Source organism: Gasterosteus aculeatus, chromosome 9 (genome assembly GCF_964276395.1).
Source record: "Gasterosteus aculeatus chromosome 9, fGasAcu3.hap1.1, whole genome shotgun sequence".
NCBI lineage: Eukaryota > Metazoa > Chordata > Actinopteri > Perciformes > Gasterosteidae > Gasterosteus > Gasterosteus aculeatus.
The window spans coordinates 10,568,196-10,589,711 of NC_135696.1; the positions used below are offsets into that span (position 1 = coordinate 10,568,196).

The 21,516-nt window shown below is 42.9% G+C and overlaps 1 protein-coding gene across 1 annotated transcript in view; it reads right to left on the minus strand.

Moving 5' to 3' along the window:
* The window catches only part of prkcaa (protein kinase C, alpha, a), a 98,128-nt gene that overhangs the window by 46,110 nt on the left and 30,502 nt on the right, over nucleotides 1-21,516 (minus strand). Inside the window, exon 3 of the mRNA XM_040186977.2 lies at nucleotides 9,818-9,900. Coding sequence (XP_040042911.2) covers nucleotides 9,818-9,900 — 83 coding nt within the window. The remainder of the gene's footprint in view (nucleotides 1-9,817; nucleotides 9,901-21,516) is intronic.

The following is a 21,516-nucleotide window of genomic DNA, read 5'->3' on the forward strand; positions in this document are numbered from 1 at the left end:
CATCTAGCCATCACTTGACTCCCGCTTGACACAGGGGCACAAATCATGCTGCTGGTTGTCCTTGTTTTAGACCGCAGCTCCAGGACTGTGGTTACTAAGGTAAGGCTTTGAAGACAACAAAATGGAGCTATCACTTCTCCAGACATGAGGTGTTGGGCTATGCAAGGTTACTATTTTTAGCGTACAAATCACCACCCTGATTCCTCTTGGCCTTTCACTAAGCTGCTGAGTGCTGGGAGGGAGGCCAGGCTGCCACCACAGCTCACAGGGGGTTTTCCTTGCCGTGTTGTATCTGTTAACACATCTGTCTGCAAGCGGAGATGAAGATAATAGCTGACATTTCTTCTGCCCCAGTTTCCCTTTTGGCTGATTCTGTAAAAATGTATTCTATCCATCAAAGTGCTTTTCTATTGAGCTTCTCTGACAAACTTGGTGTGGTATGTTGTATTGTCATTATTGAATCCAGTACGGTGAACCTCAAGGGTCTACGCTGGGTCCACATCTACTCCATCTATACAAGCTGTCAATTGAGTTATTTCTGACACGTGAGTAGAATTTGCATAGCTGGAAAAGTGCTTACAAAGTCAATCGGGTATGAATCAAAATATTTTGTAAACCGTTTCCATTCTAAATGGAAATCAGTTCCAAAATTAGGTCAATCATTCAAGTCCAGTCAGCACAAACAACACTGCAATTTAAGTTTGATTTCTGAAATAAAACCAAAATATGTCAAACACAGTGACAATTTTTTCTATTTTTAAAGGATCTAATCTCATCCAGCGTGTATTTGATTAACGTTTCAAGTTAACACAGTTCAGGTAACATCTGAAGTAATTGGAACTTAATCCAATTAAATAATCCAAAATCTCTGAATAAAGTAAAACTTGAGGCAGGCTAAGCCACCTTTGTACACTATTATCCCATAATACCACACTTTGCATCCAGTTGCATTGCATCCCTTCAATAATGGCTGTCAGTCAACTCTGCTAAAATGTCAAGAACACAGGAACCTTGTGTTTGAAGTTGTACTCAAGCACGTGTGCCAGTAACAAGGGAGCTGCTGATGCAGACACCCCGTATGTTGCCCCCACTTAATAACAGCATCCTTATCCCCCGCTGGTGCGAGTCGGCTTTTGTGAGCCCCCTGCTGCAAATTAGACCCATTTCCTTTGAGCAAATGCACACAAACGCATCCTAATGTGAACATTGATGAATGATCATTTTCAACTGTACAATTCATAATACCTTTTTTTTGTTTTGTCAGTCACCAGCGAGAGCATTTGCGACGTTGCAAGTGAAAACCGTAAACACAAGAGAAGCTTATCAACAACCCAAAGCTCTTAAAAATATAATTCAAGAAGATGCTTATTTCCGTTCCATTGGCGTAGTTTACTTAAATGGACCATTTAAAGAAAAGCACAGCAGGAGACTTGACTGAACTCCGTTAAAAGCTCTTTGAACAAAACCTCCTGTTTGCCTTTGCACAGCTGGAGCAAATTGAGCTCCAAGCAAGGTGATCCGCCACCCACGCACACACGCACACTGCAGAGACATGTTCATTTGCTTCATTAGCATCGCCACGCACATTAGTGCTGTGAGTGACATCCATAAGGTCAGCGGAGCACCAGGGGGTTCTTCACAGCCGTCACATCGGCTGGAAGATGACTGCACAACCTACTGTTGCCTTTCAAAACTGCCGTTGATTCGGCCGTGTTACATAAATAAATTGGCTTTTTTTAGACGTCGGCGCTTTTTGCCAGACGCTTAATAATTAAAAGGACTTGAAAGTTATTTATAAGACAGTCTTGGCAGAGCCTTTTTTTAACTTTAATGAGCCAGCAGACAGGGGCATTGGCTTGGCTGTTCAACTCTACCCTCTGCGGTTTTCATTGCAGAAAAACGCAATAAAAGTTACCATGCCTGTTTTGGGGGGTTTGAATTTTGGACTGGAGGAGTAACACTGAACACAAGAATGAACACGCATTCGGCGAACATACTGTTCAGCCTGGGGTGAAAGGGAGTTGGTGTTCAAAGAGCTTCATGGGAAGAGAGAAGGAGGGATATTTATATTTAATATGAACCGAGGTGCTGCCCCAGAGGTAACCAGCGATCCAGTGTAGAAGTACTATAGGCAAACTCACTACTTCTATTCTCAGAAGTCAGGTCTGAAATACAATGTGGACAACAGTGGCAGTTGGTCAGAAATAGACGTGAAGCAGTAGACGTAATTGATGATCTAGTTAGAGATTAATGCGGTTGGTCAGCCTTCCTTCAAATCATCAAAGGTCAAGGTCAACAAAAAAAATGTCATTGAGGAGGGTAATAAATCCTCGCCAGACAATAAAATACATTATTCTGTACATTTTGTTATAGTGTAAACCATTCCTGCAGTAATCAGTTGGATCAATCATCACAGAGGTATGGTTGATAAATGATCTCCTCACTGTTAAAGTGAGACTGAATTTCCTCAAACAGTTTCAGCACAATGTTTGCTCAATACTGCAGGCAACTCCCGAGCTTTTGAGCTGCTTCAGTCAACGGGCAACATGTTGGAAGCACTGCAAGAGAAACACTTTCCAGGTTGTGACCAACTGTTGTTTGCTTTTTATCCTTGTCTGTGTCAATGCAGGTACAACTATTCACCCGGTGATGAGTAACAAACACAAGACAGCTCTGCGTCTCATGAGATACAGAAGGACAGGAGCTGGGTGGCCTGTTTGTAACTTGTATCATTCTATTTCTGGGGTTCTGGCGACGGTTCAGCTTCAGACGAGGTCAAGTTTAGACTCCAGATCCTCTCGAGCTTTTGTCTCAAGCACTTTTGTGCGCACTGACATGCAGGACAGTTGTAGCACATGGCCTTGGATCTTTAACAAAACAATACCAAGACAAAGACCTTAGTTCGCTCTGAACTTTCGGCCACACTCCACCCATGTAAATGTGTCACATGATAGATACGCATGATAACAATAACAAGATAAGATACTGTCACAAAACAGTGTAAGATCCCAGGAGGTTTATCTTGATTCAATGATAAACGTGCACACCCGATGGTGCCTTTGACACTTGATGGACGAGTGGCACAGATGACGAGTGGCACAGATGACGAGGCCCGGCGGCTCGCCGGCGGGCGCTGCTGAGGGCAAACTCTTGTCCAGCAGCAACTGTGACACCGAGTCACTTTGAGGTCAAGAGCGGCTCCAACTCTCCCATGCGTTGGTCATCAGTAATACTTGGAGCTGCAAGATACTTGCTGTAAACAAACCTCTGAGGGACGGATGGAATGTTTGTGTGTGTGTTTATACTTTGGAAACTAAATTGTGTGACTTCGGTGCACTGCAAATCTCTGCGTGTTTCTGTGTGTGTGTGTGTGTGTGTATATGCAGAATATATTCGTAAGATCTTTGTGGTTTTGTGGGCGTGCGTGTGTCTTTGCGTGTAATACCAGTTCCTACCACACTGCAAAAACAGCAGGTTGGTGACTCCCTGACACGCAGTCAGGCGAGCCACAGCGGGTGGGAGCTTGTGAACGGCTCCTTCCGGTCAAGAAAACATCAGTGGGAGAACAATGCCGCTATGCGTTGTGCCTGGTTGTTCCGATTACAATAAAAATGTCAAAAAGAGCTTTTTGCATCCAGTATCCTGCGAACGATTTACCTTTACAACTCGTGTGTAAACAGATACACTGAGGATGCTGTCTGCGATACCGCTGAGCTGAGAAAATGTGCTTCTGGCTGATGTCCCCTGAATGTGAAATGGCTGGTACCTGTTTCTATGCAGCCTGAACAAACCCTATTTTGGTGCTTGAGAAGATTTCATGAAACAAAACGGTACGGCCATGTGAAGCACTGCGTGAGTGCTAAAAGGTCAATATTGTGTTTTAGGTCAACCGCTAAAGTCTTCTCCAGTGGGAAGCTTTTCACCAGCAAGTGATACAGCAGCTGCCAGGGGCCACACCCATCCTCTACACACACACACACACACACACACACACACACACACACACACACACACACACACACACAATATGTAAGCACTTACACCCTTCTGCATCGTCTCCCCCCCAAGAAAAGCCTTGATCGAACCACATTTCAGAAAGGCATGTCACAGACCATTAGCAAGAGAGACACAAGATCTGTTAGTGTTCATTAGGATCCCAGAGTATATAAATATCATCAGCCCTGCAGCCCATGGGACTCTGCCTCTGTCAATTAAGAAAATAAATGGGATGAATGATATATTTCTGAAGAAAAGATGTGTTGAGACAACCAGTATTTTCTTTAAGGCTTCACTTCCCCTGTGACTGAAGGCTGCTATGTGTAGACTAAAGGTGACCACTTGTTATTGCACATACTGGTACGTCATACAGCTGAGTGAGGGCAGCCATTGACTGTACATCCATGCACTGATCAGAATTTGCTAGAGATCAACAATTCAAATGTCATTTGAGTGAGCTGCCCACAAAGGGGCTAATGATAGCAATACCGTATTTAAAGGTGACTCTCATCACCTAACCCTAACTGAATTAAGCTGCTGACATGCATCGTCTCTGCGCAGCAATTAAGATAAAGGCCCCGCTGTGCAGGCCACGTGGTGAGTAATCATTCCCGTTATGGTTCAGGTTTGTAGGGATGCTTCTCAGCCCAGGCTGTTTTTTTAGACTTCCAACCTTCTTTATAACATTACATCACATTACATGTCATTTAGCTGACGCTTTTATCCAAAGCGACTTACAATAAGTGCATTCAACCATAGGCTACAAACTCAGAAGAACAAGAAACAAGAAAGTGCAATTTCCTCAAATAAGCCAATTTACAATTTGCTATAGATAAGTGGCGTCATAAGTACAATTTAAGTGCTACAATAACGACTTTACTTTGATCGACCAATCAAAAGTTAGAGCAATTTTTGTTTGAAATAAAAATAGGTCATATATATATACATACATACTCATATTGTTGTATAGCTACAGCTATGTCACAAGAGCAATGAACCAATGTTGAATTTTAATCTCTGGGGGGAGTTCAAGAAACCTCTAAAGATCCATAGTCTGACTCTATAAACACTTCACAGACAATTTATTAACTGTTTATGGAATCACTTTCTAATGTCTGTGGGTCAAAGAGCATGGGAACTTAACATAACATCTATTTTTGTCTGCATTTTAATTAAACTTTAAGTGTATGCCACAAACATCAATCTGTGCTATTACTTTAACATATCTGTGCACAGGCTTTTGTCTCGGCGCACATGAAAAGCCGAACTCTGGGAAAATGGTTGTTATATATTAGCGATCGCATATTGTAGCCTAAAGAACCCTTGAGCCTTTCAGGGTGTGTTACAGTCAACGGGCCTTTTGACATTCACGCAGTGCTTCATGTTGTCCCAACTGCTTTTTTATCTGGAAAACACATCTCCTTTTCATTTCCCTCCACTCCCACTTCCTCCTTCTTCCTCAATCCTGCACTTCTCCTTCGCTCTCCCGTCCATCCGCATCCGCACTGATTGTAATGAAAGTTATGGTTCACATTTTTTAACTTGAAAGACTTTGTCCTTCTAGCTTGCTCAAGCGTTAGACACTAAAAGAACACAGCTTGGAGAAAGACACTCACTATAAGAGTAGAGGATGTTTGTTTATTCCCTGTTGAAGGAAGTGAGTAGCTGTGGTGTGTGTGTGTGTGTGTGTCTCCTCTCGTGTGTCCGCTCTGCAGCTACAGCTTCCAGGCAGTGAGATAAGCCTATCCGGCACTTTTCACAGTGCAATTTTACGATCTCATTTAGGGGAAACTGTGCACCCTGGCAGGGCTTTGCACGATATGTCACCACTCGCACACCAAAATAAAATCAGTGCTCTAAGCAGATTCATGTGGCATCGGGTTTCCTTGTGACCACGTTTGCTTGGAAGCAACTCTTCCAGAGGGGCGTGTGCTAAAAGCATGTGCACGGGTTCGGGCGGAGGGGCTGACTTATGGGGACACTTAGGTGAAAATACTTGGATATGTGAATTTCTGTCATTGCAAAATGTGCTTTAATTTTGTTTTATGTATTAAAAAAAATGTCTGGATCCTTTTTTTCTGTTTTTGACGTCTGCAGCAGTTTGCAAAAGATTGTCTGCACAGGTATTCATTTGAGGGGGTCAAGCTAAAAAATACATATATGGGCAGATATAAAGAGGGAAAAAAAGAGGTAAACATTTCTGAAAAGGTTTCTTTTACACTTCTTTGCACTCACACATTTGGCCGCATGATGCAACCATGACATGGTGTTATAGACCACTTCTGGGCCAGAACAGGCCAGTTTAATAGAAATGGCCAACACCTTCTCTTGAAGGAAATGGACTAAAAACACAAATGTGAGGGCTCATTGCCTTTGACAACCCAAGATGCCTGTGGCAGAGATGATGTAATTCAGCCCCACTCCATCTTAATCTCGTTTTCAATTTCCACAGAGAGCCCTTGTAATGAGACAGTGTGCGTCCCAGGCCTTGTCCCCAGAACACCTACTTCTCCCAGACCAGCTGGAGTCTGCCAAAACTATATCTGTGATATGACATTTGAATTAATGCTGATGCATTGCCCATTACTCACAACTAATACAAATTAGATCTCGCTCAGATTACCTGAAGGCCTGCTTATATCTAGAGATCCTTGATGTTGGAAGTAGCAACAGGTGAGCCATCGCTCTTCTTTCTCATCTCGTGTTTAGAGTTGCACATGTGCAGTACTGGTCGAGCAGGGTGGTCGGATCGGGTAACGGGTGGCACGTGTCGCTGCACGGCTGTATGGGAGGCCTTTCTGAATGCATCTCCTTCTGAAAGCGACCTTTCAACTGAGTGATTTAGGCTTTTTGATACTCTTTTACTCCAAAATGTTTGGAAGAATTAGTGTATTCTTGGGGTGTCTGTACATACGACCTACTGTTTGAGCTCTACCAGGTTGCCATGTTAGCCTCAGATAAGTTTGTTGACTATATATGTATGTGTGTGTGTGTGTGTGTGTGTGAGATCAGAGGGGAAATCAGTGCAGAAAGATTTGCCGATTGCCTCGGGTCATATGTTCTGCACTGGTTAAGTAGACATTAATGATGCATCAGCCACACACCCACACAAAAGCAAGCTCTTAGTTTCATCTGCCGAGCACCTGTAGTGAACGGAGAGCTCCTGCATCATTGATGGTCTTGCGCTGTAAAGCTCTGAATTTTCTTGACCTGTAGGTAACTTTACACCTGGCAGTCGAGCGAAAACAATTTGTTAGAGTAAGTGCTTTAATCAGACTAAGTGACTTGCGCATGGAATGTGCTTACAAGTTATGCCGTTACAGATAACTACGCATTATCACTTTGATTGCAGGGGTTACACGGATCAACATAATTTCATGTGCAACTTGATAACAAACAGTAAAGCAGTTTCTGCAATGACATCTTCTATCCCACTACTCTGTCGGGTTTTTTTTTACATGTGCTTCACATGCCTCAAATACAAAGACAGAGCAGATGGCTAGTTGTATTAATATAATTCTGCACACTTTAATTTCATATGCCCCTTTTCTACCAACAATAATGGAATATTAGTAAGGCTATCAGTGATCTACCACTACAGACATCCGCTCCACTGCCTGCAAAACCGGGAGATGGACAAAGTCTTAGTTCTCTGACGAAAGATCAAACTGAGTCTCTTAACGCACCACTGGCTGTGCTCTGTGTCAAACTACTGGACCGACTATGCAGAGCTATTTGCACATGTGTGTTTATATGCCCTGCCCTTGAAACAAAGCCCAGAAGAGCAATATATTTGTGATCTCATGCCGTCAAACGAAGGCTAGCTGCTCAAGGCGAGCTCGCTGTCGAAAAGAGTTGGGGGTTCTTGTAGGCATCTTTGTGCACACTTTGTTTGTTACGGCAGGAGAGTTACAAAACACAGAAATGAGTCATGAAATGCAGGTAGCCTAGATACTGCAGATCTTCAGGATATTTGCTGGCCATGGGAGTTATTGTCTTCCTGGATCGCTCGCCCGGGAGGCAGCAAGCCATGTAATATGTGTGGTTGCCCCTGGCAACAGGGCTGAGAATGTATATCAAGAAGTGAGCTTCACATATTCTAACACGGCGAGAGATAAGATACATATTTATTCAAAAGATGTTGTTTGTGTTTGCTATATCTTATTTTATACTAACCCATAGCCTTATTCTACTAACCCATTGCATTAGCATTTCATTTTATTTTATTACTTGTGCACTGCTGTCTTGTTGTCTATTGTTACACTGTCTACTATCACGCACCAACCGCCAAGACAAATTCCTTGTATGTTTGACATATTTTGGCAATAAATGTTTCCTGATTTCTGATATGGTCACGTGAAAAGTTTCAGAGGCACACAACCACCCAGAGTGCCTCCATGAACAAAAGGCGTAGAATAATTTAAGCCTCACGGGCGCTAAGAGAAGTTTGCACTAGTCGGATTGGATTTCATTGGTTCTCTTCTAGTACCAAATAATACGTACTATAACAGATTGTTCACATTGACACACAGCACATGTTAAAGTTAAAGACTAAAGACGTTGTGCTTTGTTTCTGTTAGGAAGTGCAATTGTGGCATTTGGTCTGAAAGTAAACTGATATGTGGCTGTTGACAGAACAACAACAAAGAAAATGATCTCAATTCGGGAGAAAAACAACCTTTTAATGTATTAACTAGGAAAAAAATAGAAGCATCTTGTACATGAACGAACAAAGACGCACTTCTATGTTCTTTGCAACACATTAGTTGGTAAACACGGGAAAGCACAGATGTCAGAGGTCATGACAGACCCTCACTAATCTGAACCCCGGTACTCGCTCAAATGGAGACTCCCCGAGCTCAGACTATTTTCTGCTGTCCCAGCTTCTGTGTCATCCTCTATTTAAGGAGTGAGTTGATGATCCTGTATGACACACTGACATATCTCCAGTTACAGACTGTGCAACTCGGTGAGGCTCACACACTAACAGTAGTGAGCAGGTAAGCAGGGGCTGATGTCGGGGCGGACATTAAAAGCTACTGGATAAGTTAAACCCTCATTGATCAGTAGTTTGGTCGTAGGAAAATCACCCCTGCTCAATGCCGTCGTCCGCTTTGTTTTCTATCCATTACTCTTTGGGTGTAATTAGCTCTACCTATATGCCTCGGCTAAGACCGATGGAGAGGTATTGCCTTCAGCAGCCAGCTGAAGCTAAATTTCCCATCTGCCTCTGGGACATGGCAGGTCATTGTTAATGGTACACTGATCTGATCATCAAGAATTACACTCCCTGACAGTATGTTACGCAAAACCTGTTTTTTTTGTCCAGATGTAGGAAAGAATATTGACCGTGATGGGAGCATCACAGGTAGAAAATATTCTAAAGTTCTTCTTAAGCGTTTGAGAACGGTGACTCACTAAGTGTAATATTTAAATCACAGTGACTCGCCTGCAACATTAACATTGGGTGAATTAAATCAGCCACCTGCTGCTGCTGTGATTCAATCGTAAGTGCAGCCAGGGGAAACCACTAAAGCTCTTCTTTCTAGACCTATCAAAACAACGATGTCCGCTTTTATTGACGATGAAATGTTCTCTTTTTTTTCTGTGAATCAATTTTATTTGATCAATATTTAACATCAACATCACTAGATGACAGAGGGGGGGGGCAGTGAGAAAACAAAAGAACGCAACAGGGAGCGTGATGAGAAAGGGTCCGGCCTAGTTGACACCTTGGCATTCACCTGAGTTAATGACAGAAACCCCGTCGCCAACAATCGGGTGACAGGCGACAGGCAACAGCTGGGCTTTGGTTACTTACGTCCGTGTCGGGCCCCTTATCTGCCCCTGGGCAGCAGAATGTGACTAATTCATGGCACCTCTTGTGGACCACAAAACAGCAAACTGCAGGGGGACAAAAGATGAGACAAAGTCGTTATGAGGGAAAGAGAGATGAAAATATAAATACACAGACAGAAGGCAACAAAAAGAAGAGAATATTAGAAAACAGGGCATCATTGTTGACTGATATGTAACCAGACAGCAGAAAGAGAAGGAGATCTGATAACACCGAGAGGGCTCGAACAGCCACTGACGTCTGGGCCAGGCTCCTCACCATGTGTCCAGATGGCCACTGCTGCCCGCGGGCCGACTGCTCTTATTGCAAAGCCCACGACAGGAGCTGAGGCAGACAGCGCACACGCCACATGCACACACGGACACATCCTCCACCCGTATCCACACACAACACACAGGGTTGAATGTGAAAGATGGCAAAAAACTGCCATATTGTTGCTGTTCAACAGAGATTGGTCTAAATGAGTGTTACGTCTGCACCTCTTCTCTTTCCATGGACCAGGGCGCCGCTCCCTTTCTCCCCAAGACGGTTGGGGGGGGGGGGCGTATGAAATGAGAGCACTCCATTAGTTGTTTGTGTTGCATCAGTGAAGTTCTACCGGAATCAAACACCATCTGTGATTGTCAACGGTATCATCTGCAATAATCAAACTAATACTTTCATGCATTATGTATCTCTTCCGGTTACATACTCATTTATGTGTCTGTCCTCCTTCCGTCTAGCTTATCATTTAGACAAGCAAACCTAAAACTGAGTGATAATGACAGTGCAGCTATTAAGATTCATAAATTGTGTTGATGTGACACATTATTGAGCGGTAGAAGTCATTCCAAAGAGAATCATTTCTTTCTTTTTGCAAATGCACATTCTCACAAAAGAGTAGTTGAGTCTGGGGCCACACATTTTGCATTTAGCTTACAAGTCTGCACATACAGGTTAATGCATATCTGATTATATTACATACTGAGAGCAAAACACTCGACGAGATCACGACTCTTTGCTCCGAAATGGTGGAACGAGCTCTCTGATGACATCAGAGAGCCTTCACATCTTCCGCCGCAAACTAAAGACACACCTCTTCAGACTCTACCTCCACTAAAAAGACTAACAAATCATAGCACTTAGATTGTACTTATAATGGCTTTTATGTATAGCGAGCTGTAAATGCGCTTATTTGATGTTTCTTTGGTTTGTATCCTTATGGTTGAAATGCTCCTATCATAAGTCGCTTTGGATAAAAGCGTCAGCTAAGTGACATGTAATGTAATGTAATACGGAGCCTCTGCTCATCAGGTTGAAACTACTGGTGAATAACACTGAAACCATCTTCTTTAATGTTGCTCGTTGCTATACTGCTCCTTACAAATATGCCCACAGCTCTGCTTGTTTACTTGCAGACACCTTTCTACCCAAGGAGGCGTGTTTTTAGCATTTGGCATTCTGCGTACATAATCAGAGGGGTTTTCAGAAGGCTGCAGAGAAGTCAATATTTAGCATGAAAGCCCTGCTGGAAACACTATCATGAAGCCTATGAGAATGTAACGCATGATAAAATACATCTTTTATATAAATGCAGAAAGGTAGTTGAGTAATCAGAGTAAACAAAAGATGTCAACATACCGTTTATTTGTTACACTGTACATGGCTGTTTTAGCATAGGGTTGTTTGTTATGAGGGTGGCAGACCTCCAGGGCAAACAGTGTGACTGACAGGCCCACTCAGCGGCACCCCAGAAAAACCAGTCGGTGCCTAAAATTGATTTGTTAGTTTGATTTTTGCTTCCATCTATTAACAACATTTTTTTTCCCGTGAATGCATTTAGTCAGATACGAGATAGATTTAAATGATGATGTTGTGACAGTTAAAGTTAAATGCTGATTTGGCACACTGAATTTTGAGGTGAAAAAAAAGGGTTGCCGACCCCTTAACAAGAAAAAAAAAACAGTTTAGAAGAGTGAGCGTTACAGACACCTCGGTATTTATTTGAACCTTTATGAAGGCAAATCAATATGATTCTCACTCAGGCGTTATCACACCACCATAACTCAAACACCTTCCACCCTGATTCCTCTTAGGAGCTATCGCTCAGTACGACCAATGACCGCAAACCAGACAGCTCATAAATCTTCACTGATTCACTACCTCTGTAAATCATTCGACAAAAGCTGATGGGACTGTGAGTAGCTTCCACTCCCAGCAGCACACGCCGGCGCTGCGTATACCGATCCTTTGTCTTGCTTCCCGATGGAGTACAAACTACAAGCCCTTCCTTTATTAGCTCTTCCTCTGCAGTGTTCCTCCCATAAAAATAACTGCCAGATATGAAGATGGAGGAGGTTGAAACTCTTCATGGTAACATTTGTTTTTTTAACAGCAATCAGTGTTTATAAGTCTATTTCTTAGAAAATTATTACGAAAGCCACAGAATCGCGAAGCTTGTAAGGCAAAGAAACTGAGAATATCAGAGGTCAGTTTCCTGTACTGTCCAAGAATGATTCTTAAATCCTGTAGGAAAGGGCATTTGTGAGGTGACAATTATCTTCTTCTACGGGTAGGATTAAATATCACCAAGTAAGAGCGTAATGAGGGTTTTCAAATCAATACTTGTTGCCTTCCCGCACAACAGACTGACAAAGCCTTTTCTTCCCAAAAGGCATATAGCTCAGAGCCACTTGCTCTCCCACTCTGGCAAATCAATTGCTTCCAAATCTTTTACAGGTCACACAGGTTTGATCTCAGGAGCAATTTCCTGAATACAGGATGGAAATGAGAAGGAGAGACCGATTTAATTCAACAGTTCTTAAGTCATGTAGATGTGCCTCATTACCGAGGTATCTCACTAAGAGAAAGGAAATGTAGTGGAGAAGGCTTTTACATCAAAAGGCCCTGCAGCAAACTGGTTCCCAGGACAAAAGCCTCTCGTTCAAACTGGGCAGCTTTCATTATTTCCCGAGGTTGCCTGGAACCATTTCCACCACTGTCGACATACACCAACTCCACATTCATAAAAATGACACAAAGAAAACCCATCAAACACAGAAAATGTAGATCTCACCATTAAATTAAAACGGTGTGTGGAAATTGCTGCGATGAGGGATTTAATTTCCTTTGTGGTCTATTAATTCTGTGTGGTCATTTTAGAAGCGCTGTTGGCAATCCAGTTGTTCGGCAAACTCTTGCATTTAATGCAGGACTTGCTGAGCCTCCATCCTGTCAAAACGCAGAATCCAACCAGCAGCATTTGCAGCGATGTGTAAGGTCAACCATTCTGAGCGGGCTGCAACACCATCAACACCAGCTTTTTCCACATGATGACTCTCTATTTACTATCATCTTAACTCAACGTAATGGGGATTAAAGCTGACAAAACTGTGACATCACCATGACAGGAAGCCCTGAGAACATTCATTCATCATCTGACGTAACACAACCATAGAAAACGAAAGATTAATACAGGCATTATTATGCTTTTTGATCCATTCATGCTTGGACTTGGCTCAAACATCCCCACTTAAAGTAAAAAAGGCTACTGTACGTTGATTAAACTTCAGCTTCAACTCTCTTATAATGATATCCATGTAATACTAAATATCAGTGATGTTATGAATGTATAAATCAATACACCCTGTGCTCCAAGAGTCTGCATAGAAGTGCATTAAATAAAGTGACTTTATTAAATTCACTTTAATCAAGCGAGCATCATTTGCTAGCCGTCTTTTTCACAGCTGTGTTACCCAAATACTAAATAAAAAAAGTGTGACTTAACTATGGGCTTTTCATGTTTGCAGGTGTTTGATACCGTATGATCTCCAGTGATCATGGATGGTTTAAGTTATGTTGAGATTGAAACAGCAGAAACGTAAACACACGTACATGTGACTGCCTCCCTTTAAGGGTGAACACCACCATAAATGAGTAAGACTGTCAGGTGCAGATGTAAAGACTGGCATATACTTTAAAATATTGGAGTCATTTAATATTAAAACCAATTCTTGTTTGTTGTTGGTGTCAACCTGGTCCGAAAGCTGTGCATCATGTGTCAAAGTTAAACACCACAGCGTGTACTCACAACTTGAGTACGGCCCAACCTGCCCAGTTTCTCACTGGTGAACACACTTTACACTCTGTGCTGCGTGAAGGGCAAATTCCTCATCATAAACACGGCCTGTTGCACAATACGTATCGTAAAAGAATATTAAAAAACACAAATAGTTTGGGATCCCTGACTGAGAAAGAGAAAAACCAACAACAAGGCAAAGGCTGCTGTAGTCAAACAGAGGATCGCCTTGCAGACAGGAAAATATACACACGGAATCAGGCCGTTTAATTGGGTAATGACTCATTATTAACAAAGGTCGTAAGTCAGATGATTTACAGTCCGTGCACTAATGATGTGCACTGATAAATGACAACGAATTCAAGGAAATGTTCCAGCGGTAATATCAATCGAAGAACCCATATTGACTAGTCATTATGTCTAGGACATGTTTTACAATGGGAGCACGTCCAGCTATGTCCAATCCCATTCTGGTTCATACCTACATTAATTCAGTGAAATGGGGCTCGAGGTGCATTCAGCAATACCGCTGTTCATAATCACCGTGCAATGAAACTGAGCTCAACCCCCCCAACTGAGAGCCATTCAAGTTTCGGTTTGGCCTTTGTACACCATTACAGGAGGTTACTCGCCATAAACACTTATTAAATATTAAAAGTTCCCATCTAACAGTGCTGGCAGAGAACTGAGTGTCTTTGCTATGAGAGCGAGTGAGGCTGATTTCCTTTCCTTTCACTGTACAATGCATTCTCCAGACGGACATTTATGTAACCAAGGTCCAAGGGGAAAAAGTGAATTTGCAAAAAATACAAAAGCTACTCGGCCCCCTTTCAACAGGAATTCTTTAAGACTGAATGTGTATCTTAAAATCGCAGCTTGTGGGCTGTAACCTTGCACAGACTCTGTGTGTGGGAAAAGTTCAAACTGTTTTTTCTCCCCGTGCGTGCACCGCTGCCTGCAAGTTGTCTTTATGACCGGCGTCTAGTCGCGCTGGTTTAAAGCACTGACTTCCGGCCCCACACGTCTATTCCCCACGCTCGTTTTGAACCACAGGATCCAAAGACAACCAACGTCAGCATACTCCAATCCTAGATAAATATCACCATAATGTCACATTTCAAACCCTGATCCAGTCCAGCTGGTCTTGTATACAAAGTAGCAATTACGTTTCATCCGTTATCGAAAGCTCCTGGTTTTAGTGAAGACTATTGGGATTTAAAAAAAAAGAAATCAATGCTCAACTCGGGGGAAACATTGATTGGTGAATGTACAAATGAACTCAACAAAGAAAAGCAATATGCGGTTTCTTTGCTGGTAATTGGCGGATGGTGAGAGGGGGTCACACATAATGGCCACTTGTGGGGGGGGAGCGGTCAAGAGGGATGGCATGTACGGGAAAATTGTGAATTGCTGTTCACGCACATTACACATTGGGCACTCAAGGGGAGCGCTTGTAGGTATAACAATTAGAATCAGCCGTAATGGCAGACTTGTGTGCGACAGCAAGCGCACAACGGGTCTGTGCTGAGAGGGAAATGGTGCTCTGTGCACATTTACCATCTCGCTCTCTATTCACCAGCCCTGGTGAGCCGGCCATTCAACATCCGTTTAAAACATAATCTACAGCAGCTTTCATTCTGGTCGGTACATACTAGGTCCCCCTCCGTTTTTCTAATTGGTAATAAGTATTTGTAAACCGCAGCCATTTTCTGCTCTTACAAGCAGCAACAAACCATTGCACTGAATGTGTTTTTATTTTTAAAGAATTACTCGCACATGTCAGCAGTTACAGATCTCATTTAGGGAGCAAAACATTTAGTTTGTATTTGAATGGTGGCATGATTACCAACCAATAACTTGGTCCATGAGCATCTGGGCAGAATCTAATCATCTAATCAGACAAGGATGGGCCTTTTATTCATATCTTCATATCTATCCTGTTGATTGAATTCATTGATCCTCACCAAGGACACAGACATGCTTAGATGCAGTGGGATTATTTGCATGCTGAATGGGTTAATTACTCATTAGGGAGTGTGTGTGTGTGTGCGTCTGAGTACACAACATACTTAAGATGCTGCTAACAGGTTCTCTATAAATGCCTGACTGGCTCCTTTGAGGAGAAGAAAGCCTTTTTCACACACCACTGGATTGTTTTGAAAAGCCGGGGTGCTACGGGCGCTTTATTAAATTGCTTCTATAGCCACTAATGGCCTCCCCGAGAAGCAAATTAACAGATAATGAAGATCTTCTTCGACCAAACAAATCAACCTCAGTGCAAAAAAACCATACAAAAAAAAAAAGAAAGAAACTGTGCTGGTACACAGAAACCTCGACGTATCACCCCGAGGTGGCTGCTGCTTTCATTCCCTCCCAAATATGGATGTAACTTTAAAAAAAATAAGAAAACTGCAACAAAAGTTTGGGATGCATGCAACTCCTGTGGCTTCTAAAGGGAAGTGACGGACCAAGTGACCTGGAGGAAAAAACACTGGGGTTTGAAGTGAGACCGCAAACCCACAGGAACATTTTGATGCAGTGTTAACTTGAGCGTTCAGAGTTGCTGCCTCTCGACAGCAGCTCTTCTTCTCCGGCCTGTAAAGCAAAAAGCTTACTTGAACTGGTTTGTGATGAATGGACGTTTCTTTTGCTATTGATCTGCTGATCATTGATCAACCTCATTGGCTGATGAGCAGATCCTTTTTGTCCCCATTATATCATATATATTATCCGTATAAACCTGTTGATTTCAACACTGATTGGATCTTCACTTTTAAAAAAAACATTTTTTTAGGATCAGCGACTGAAAAGCATCAATGCTGATCTCCTGATCGCATACTTTTGCTGGATGTTTACCAATAACCTCGGCGGGTAAAACTGTGTCACCTCTCCACGGACCACATGCCGCTGAACCCTGAGACATTTCAAATCAGCTGTCGGATCTGTGTGTGAACATTTGTTCTCCCATGAAGACAGCTCCAGTCATCCTGTGTGGATGAGGCTGTTCCCCTCCTTGACGACCCGGTGCTTCCAAGTTAGTTACATCAACGGATTAACCCGGCCTGGCTTTGGGCCAGCTCTCACACTGTGTCTCCCAAAACCCACTCAGCTCCGGTAGCCACGGACATCGTGTGCAGCGAACGTCCCGGAGGACACTGCGAGACGCCGCAACTCACTCATGCAGGGCAAGAAACGGTTCTATCCTCCAAATGAAAAGACTGAATCAAATGCTTGCTCCAACGGCAGTGAGATGAATTAAATATTCACAGGGAATAAAATCCAGCGCTTCAGAGCGGGGCCAACATTTCAGGGGCGGCTCTAAAACCGCACAGCAATCCCAGGCTGTCACAACACTGTTGTTTGGAGGTAGATGGTCCTGCCTGGCTTTGGCAAAAAGAGACAATAGTGAAGCAGTGTAGCTTTGCCAGCAGAGGAATCCAAATAAGCCCTGAAGGAATGTGAACTGGCATTTCTACTTGCTTTAACAAAGTTGTTGCGTAATTTCCAGTCAGTCATGCAGTGAGTATCTCTGTGTTTCAGTTTATGTCTGTGACTTCGGGTTGAACTGCTAAGAGGAGCCGGCAGTGACCCCAAACATAGCAGCGCATGAGAACAGGACCAGGTTGAATCTCTCCATTGTCACGGCTCCTCCCCGGCCTTGCAGGGGCGGTTCCTCCTGCAGGCAGAGGAGGGTCTTTAGCGATTGGAGCCACCTGGGCTCTAGGTATAAGAAGGCCTCTAACCACTTCTGTTTTGCTCTCTGCTCCTCCAGGTATGATCCTGTTTTGTTTGTTCCTTTGAAGGTTTTACGTTGTTCACACTCAGTCATGTTTACACATACAGATTCACTCAACCATGCACCTTACATACACCTTACACTATGACATTCGCACACCTCATTCCTTTTCTTTGTTTAAAGTTACTAGTTTTTGATTTATAATAAACTCTTCTTTTGATTGGCCTATACTTGGTGTTTGTGTCCCCTCATTCTTGCCACAGGCTATGAGCCGGCCTGTGACAAATGGGGGCTCGTCCTTAAGTTAAAGTTAATTATACTTTAGTCGTTAGTATTGAGTACTTCTAATAGTTTGCCTTATTTGGTTAAGGTTTTGTCTAGATTGTTTTGGCTTTGTCATTGATTATATTTGTTTACTTGAAGTTTGGTTCATGTTGATTATTGTTTTGTGGTTAACTTGGGTTAATCATGTTAGGTTAGATTGCCAAACTTTTTGTTTGAGGGGATGCTTTAGTTTGGCCAATATTGTTGGAGAGAGCATTGAGAGCCAGGTCTTCCTTTTGTTTGGTTAGCTTTATAGTTTGAGTTCACAATTCACTCTGCTTTTTCTGGGGTTTTGTTCAGATGGGAGTCCTCTCCTTTTGAGGCTTATCAGCGAGTATCAATAGGAGGCTCGTGGTGTTTTTGTTTTAGGTGGCAGTGAACGTGGGTAGAGCTTCCCTTGTTTCCTTTTCCCCTACATCGGCTCGGGAGCACCTCCGTGGATGTGGGGGGGCAGCCAGCTTCTGGTTGTCTTTCCACTCTGCTGGTTTTGTGTGCATAAAAACCCACCACATGTGACTGCACGAAGACTAGGGGCCAGTTAGTTAGTTTTTTTGGAGAATAGTGGGGTGTGGCTCCTGTCCTTAAACCCAGACTGGCAGTAGGTGAATTGTGTACATTTTTTTTTTTCCCTCAGAGTTGGTAATAGTTGTATTGGTTGAGGAAAATGTCTTCTATTCTAAGTGGTTTTGTTCAAACTCCTTCAGAGGTAGCTTTGGAATTGTGTACTAAGGAGCAGTTAATTGAAATTGCTGACCATTATAAGATTGAGATTGATGATGGAAAACTTAAAGAGTCTGTCAAAGCTAGATTAAAGCAGGGTCTTAGAGAAATAGGTGTTCTTTGGGGTCACTCTGTTAGTGAGGGTGCGAGTTTTCAGTCTAGCCCTTCATTAACTTTTGAGCAGCAGCGGGAGCTGTTGCAAATGCAGTTAGAGATAGCACGATTGCGGAATGTCAATAGACCAGAAGGAGTACAACAGTTTGACGTTTCACAGAATCTTCGTTTGTTGCCTAAATTTGATGAGTCAGATCCAGACACATACTTTACGCTATTTGATCGTATTGCAGAAGCTAGAGCTTGGTCAGATCTGGACATGACTATGTTGTTGCAGTGTGCACTTACAGGTAAGGCACGTGAGGCTTTTTCAGCACTGAGTGTAGCTGACAGTAAAGTTTATGCTAAAGTTAAATCGGCAGTTCTGAAGGTCTACGAGCTCGTACCAGAGGCATATCGTCAACGTTTTCGTTACAGGAAGAAACAAGATTCGCAGACTTATTCTGAATTTGTTCGCGATTTGACTTCTGCATTTAATCGTTGGTGTACAGCTTCTGAAGCTAGTACTTTTGAGGATCTGTCTAACTTGATCGTGTTAGAACAGTTCAAAAACTCTGTATCTGACCAGGTTGCTACATACATTAATGAGCGAAAAGTTAAGTCGCCAAGTGATGCAGCAGTCCTTGCAGATGAGCACAGGTTAACCCATAAAAGCCATTTTGAGTCAAATAGTGATATGCACTTTAAAAACTTTACTCCTAGGAATAGTAAGTCATCTTTTTCTGGAGCTTCGTTCCAAAGGCCACAGAAGTTTGGTTTTGGGGGACCTAAAGCACCATTAAAAGATAATACCTGTCGCTACTGTTTAGTTGAAGGACATTGGAAGAAAGATTGTCCGTTACTTGGATCAAAGAAGTTAGCTCAAGCTAAACCGGCTGTGATGGCCGTTTCTGGTACAGCCTCTGACCATCAGGGTGAGTTTTTTCAGCCAAAAGTTGAGTTTGGTTCTCAATCTCACCAAGGTGACTTTTCAGCTTTTGTTTCGGATGGTGTGGTGTCGCTGGTAGATGGCAACCACAATGTTCCAATTAGGATCTTGAGAGACACTGGAGCTTTGGATTCTTTTATTTTGGAGTCCATTTTGCCTTTCTCTAAGGTGTCTGATACTGGCAGTTGTGTAATGGTACGTGGCATGGGTTTAGTTCCATTCTCTTCCCCTTTACATGTAGTAACTCTAAAATGTGGTCTGGTAGCGGGTGATGTAGCGGTTGGGGTTAGACCCCAGTTGCCAGTAGAGGGAATACACATGATTCTGGGGAATGACTTGGCAGGTAGTAAGGTGTGGGCGGATGGCAAAATAAACATCTTTAAGAAGCAACCTTCAGTGCCCCCTGCAAAGGTATCTCCAGAATACAGTTGTGTGTCTCCTGAGGTATTTCCAGGGTGTGCTGTTACCCGCTCTGCCGCACTCAAGAAGATTGAGAGTAAGCCAGAAAGTCTCGAGTTGCCAGTTAAACTCCAAACTGAACAGTTGACTAGTTCTAGAGAGTCATTGATAGCTGAGCAAAAGGCCGATACTACCTTAACTGATCTGTTTGATAGAGTTGTTCCTGAGGCAGCGGTGAGGAATAATGCTCAGTGCTATTTTCTTCTTGAGGGACTGTTGGTCAGGAAATGGGTTCCACACTCTGTTCAGGGTCTAGGCGAACCAGTTTTTCAGATAGTTGTACCTACTGTTTTGCGAAACAAAGTGTTGCAAACTTCACATGGTGAGGTGGCAGGTCACATGGGTGTTCGTAAAACTTATGATCGCATACTCAGGCATTTTTTCTGGCCTTGTTTAAAGCGAGCTGTAGCTCAGTTTATTAAAACTTGTCCTACGTGTCAGCGCACAAGCAAGCCAAACCAGGGTGTGAAGCCAGCTCCTTTGTATCCAATACCAGCCATAGGACAACCTTTTGAGCATCTTATCGATTGTGTTGGGCCTTTACCACGGTCTAAGTCAGGTCATAACTACTTATTAACTGTTATGTGTCACGCAACAAGATATCCGGCAGCTTTTCCCTTGCGTACCATAACTTCAAAAGCAGTAGTTAAAGCATTAACTCAATTCATTTCTACATTTGGAATTCCAAAAATCATCCAGTCAGATCGGGGTTCTAACTTTACCTCCCATTTATTTGCTCAGGTTCTCAAACAGCTAAAAGTTAAACACAACAAGTCTACTGCGTTCCATGCCCAGAGCCAGGGAGCTTTGGAACGATTTCACCAAACTTTAAAATCTTTGCTTCGTTCGTACTGTACAGAACTGTCTGCAGATTGGGAGGAGGGGTTACCTTGGTTACTACTATCTGCTCGTGAGGTAGTACAGGAGAGCACAGGGTTCAGCCCAAATGATTTGGTGTTTGGTCATAAGGTACGGGGGCCTTTAGCAGTGCTGCAGGATGGTTGTTTGCCTGAAGAACCACCTCGGAACCTCATTGACTATACAACTTCAGCCTAAAACCATTTACATAGAGCTGGAGAACTGGCGAAAGAAAAGCTAAAATGTTCTCAAAAGAAAATGAAATTGAGATATGACCGACAGGCGGAGTTGCGTGAGTTTACTCCCGGTGATCGTGTACTTGCTCTTTTGCCTCTTGTAAGTTCACCTTTTCAGGCAAAATACTGTGGTCCTTTTAATGTGTTGCGCAAAGTGTCAGATTTGAACTATCTTATTGAAACTCCGGGGTATAGGAAGTCCTCTAAATTATGCCATGTGAACCTGTTAAA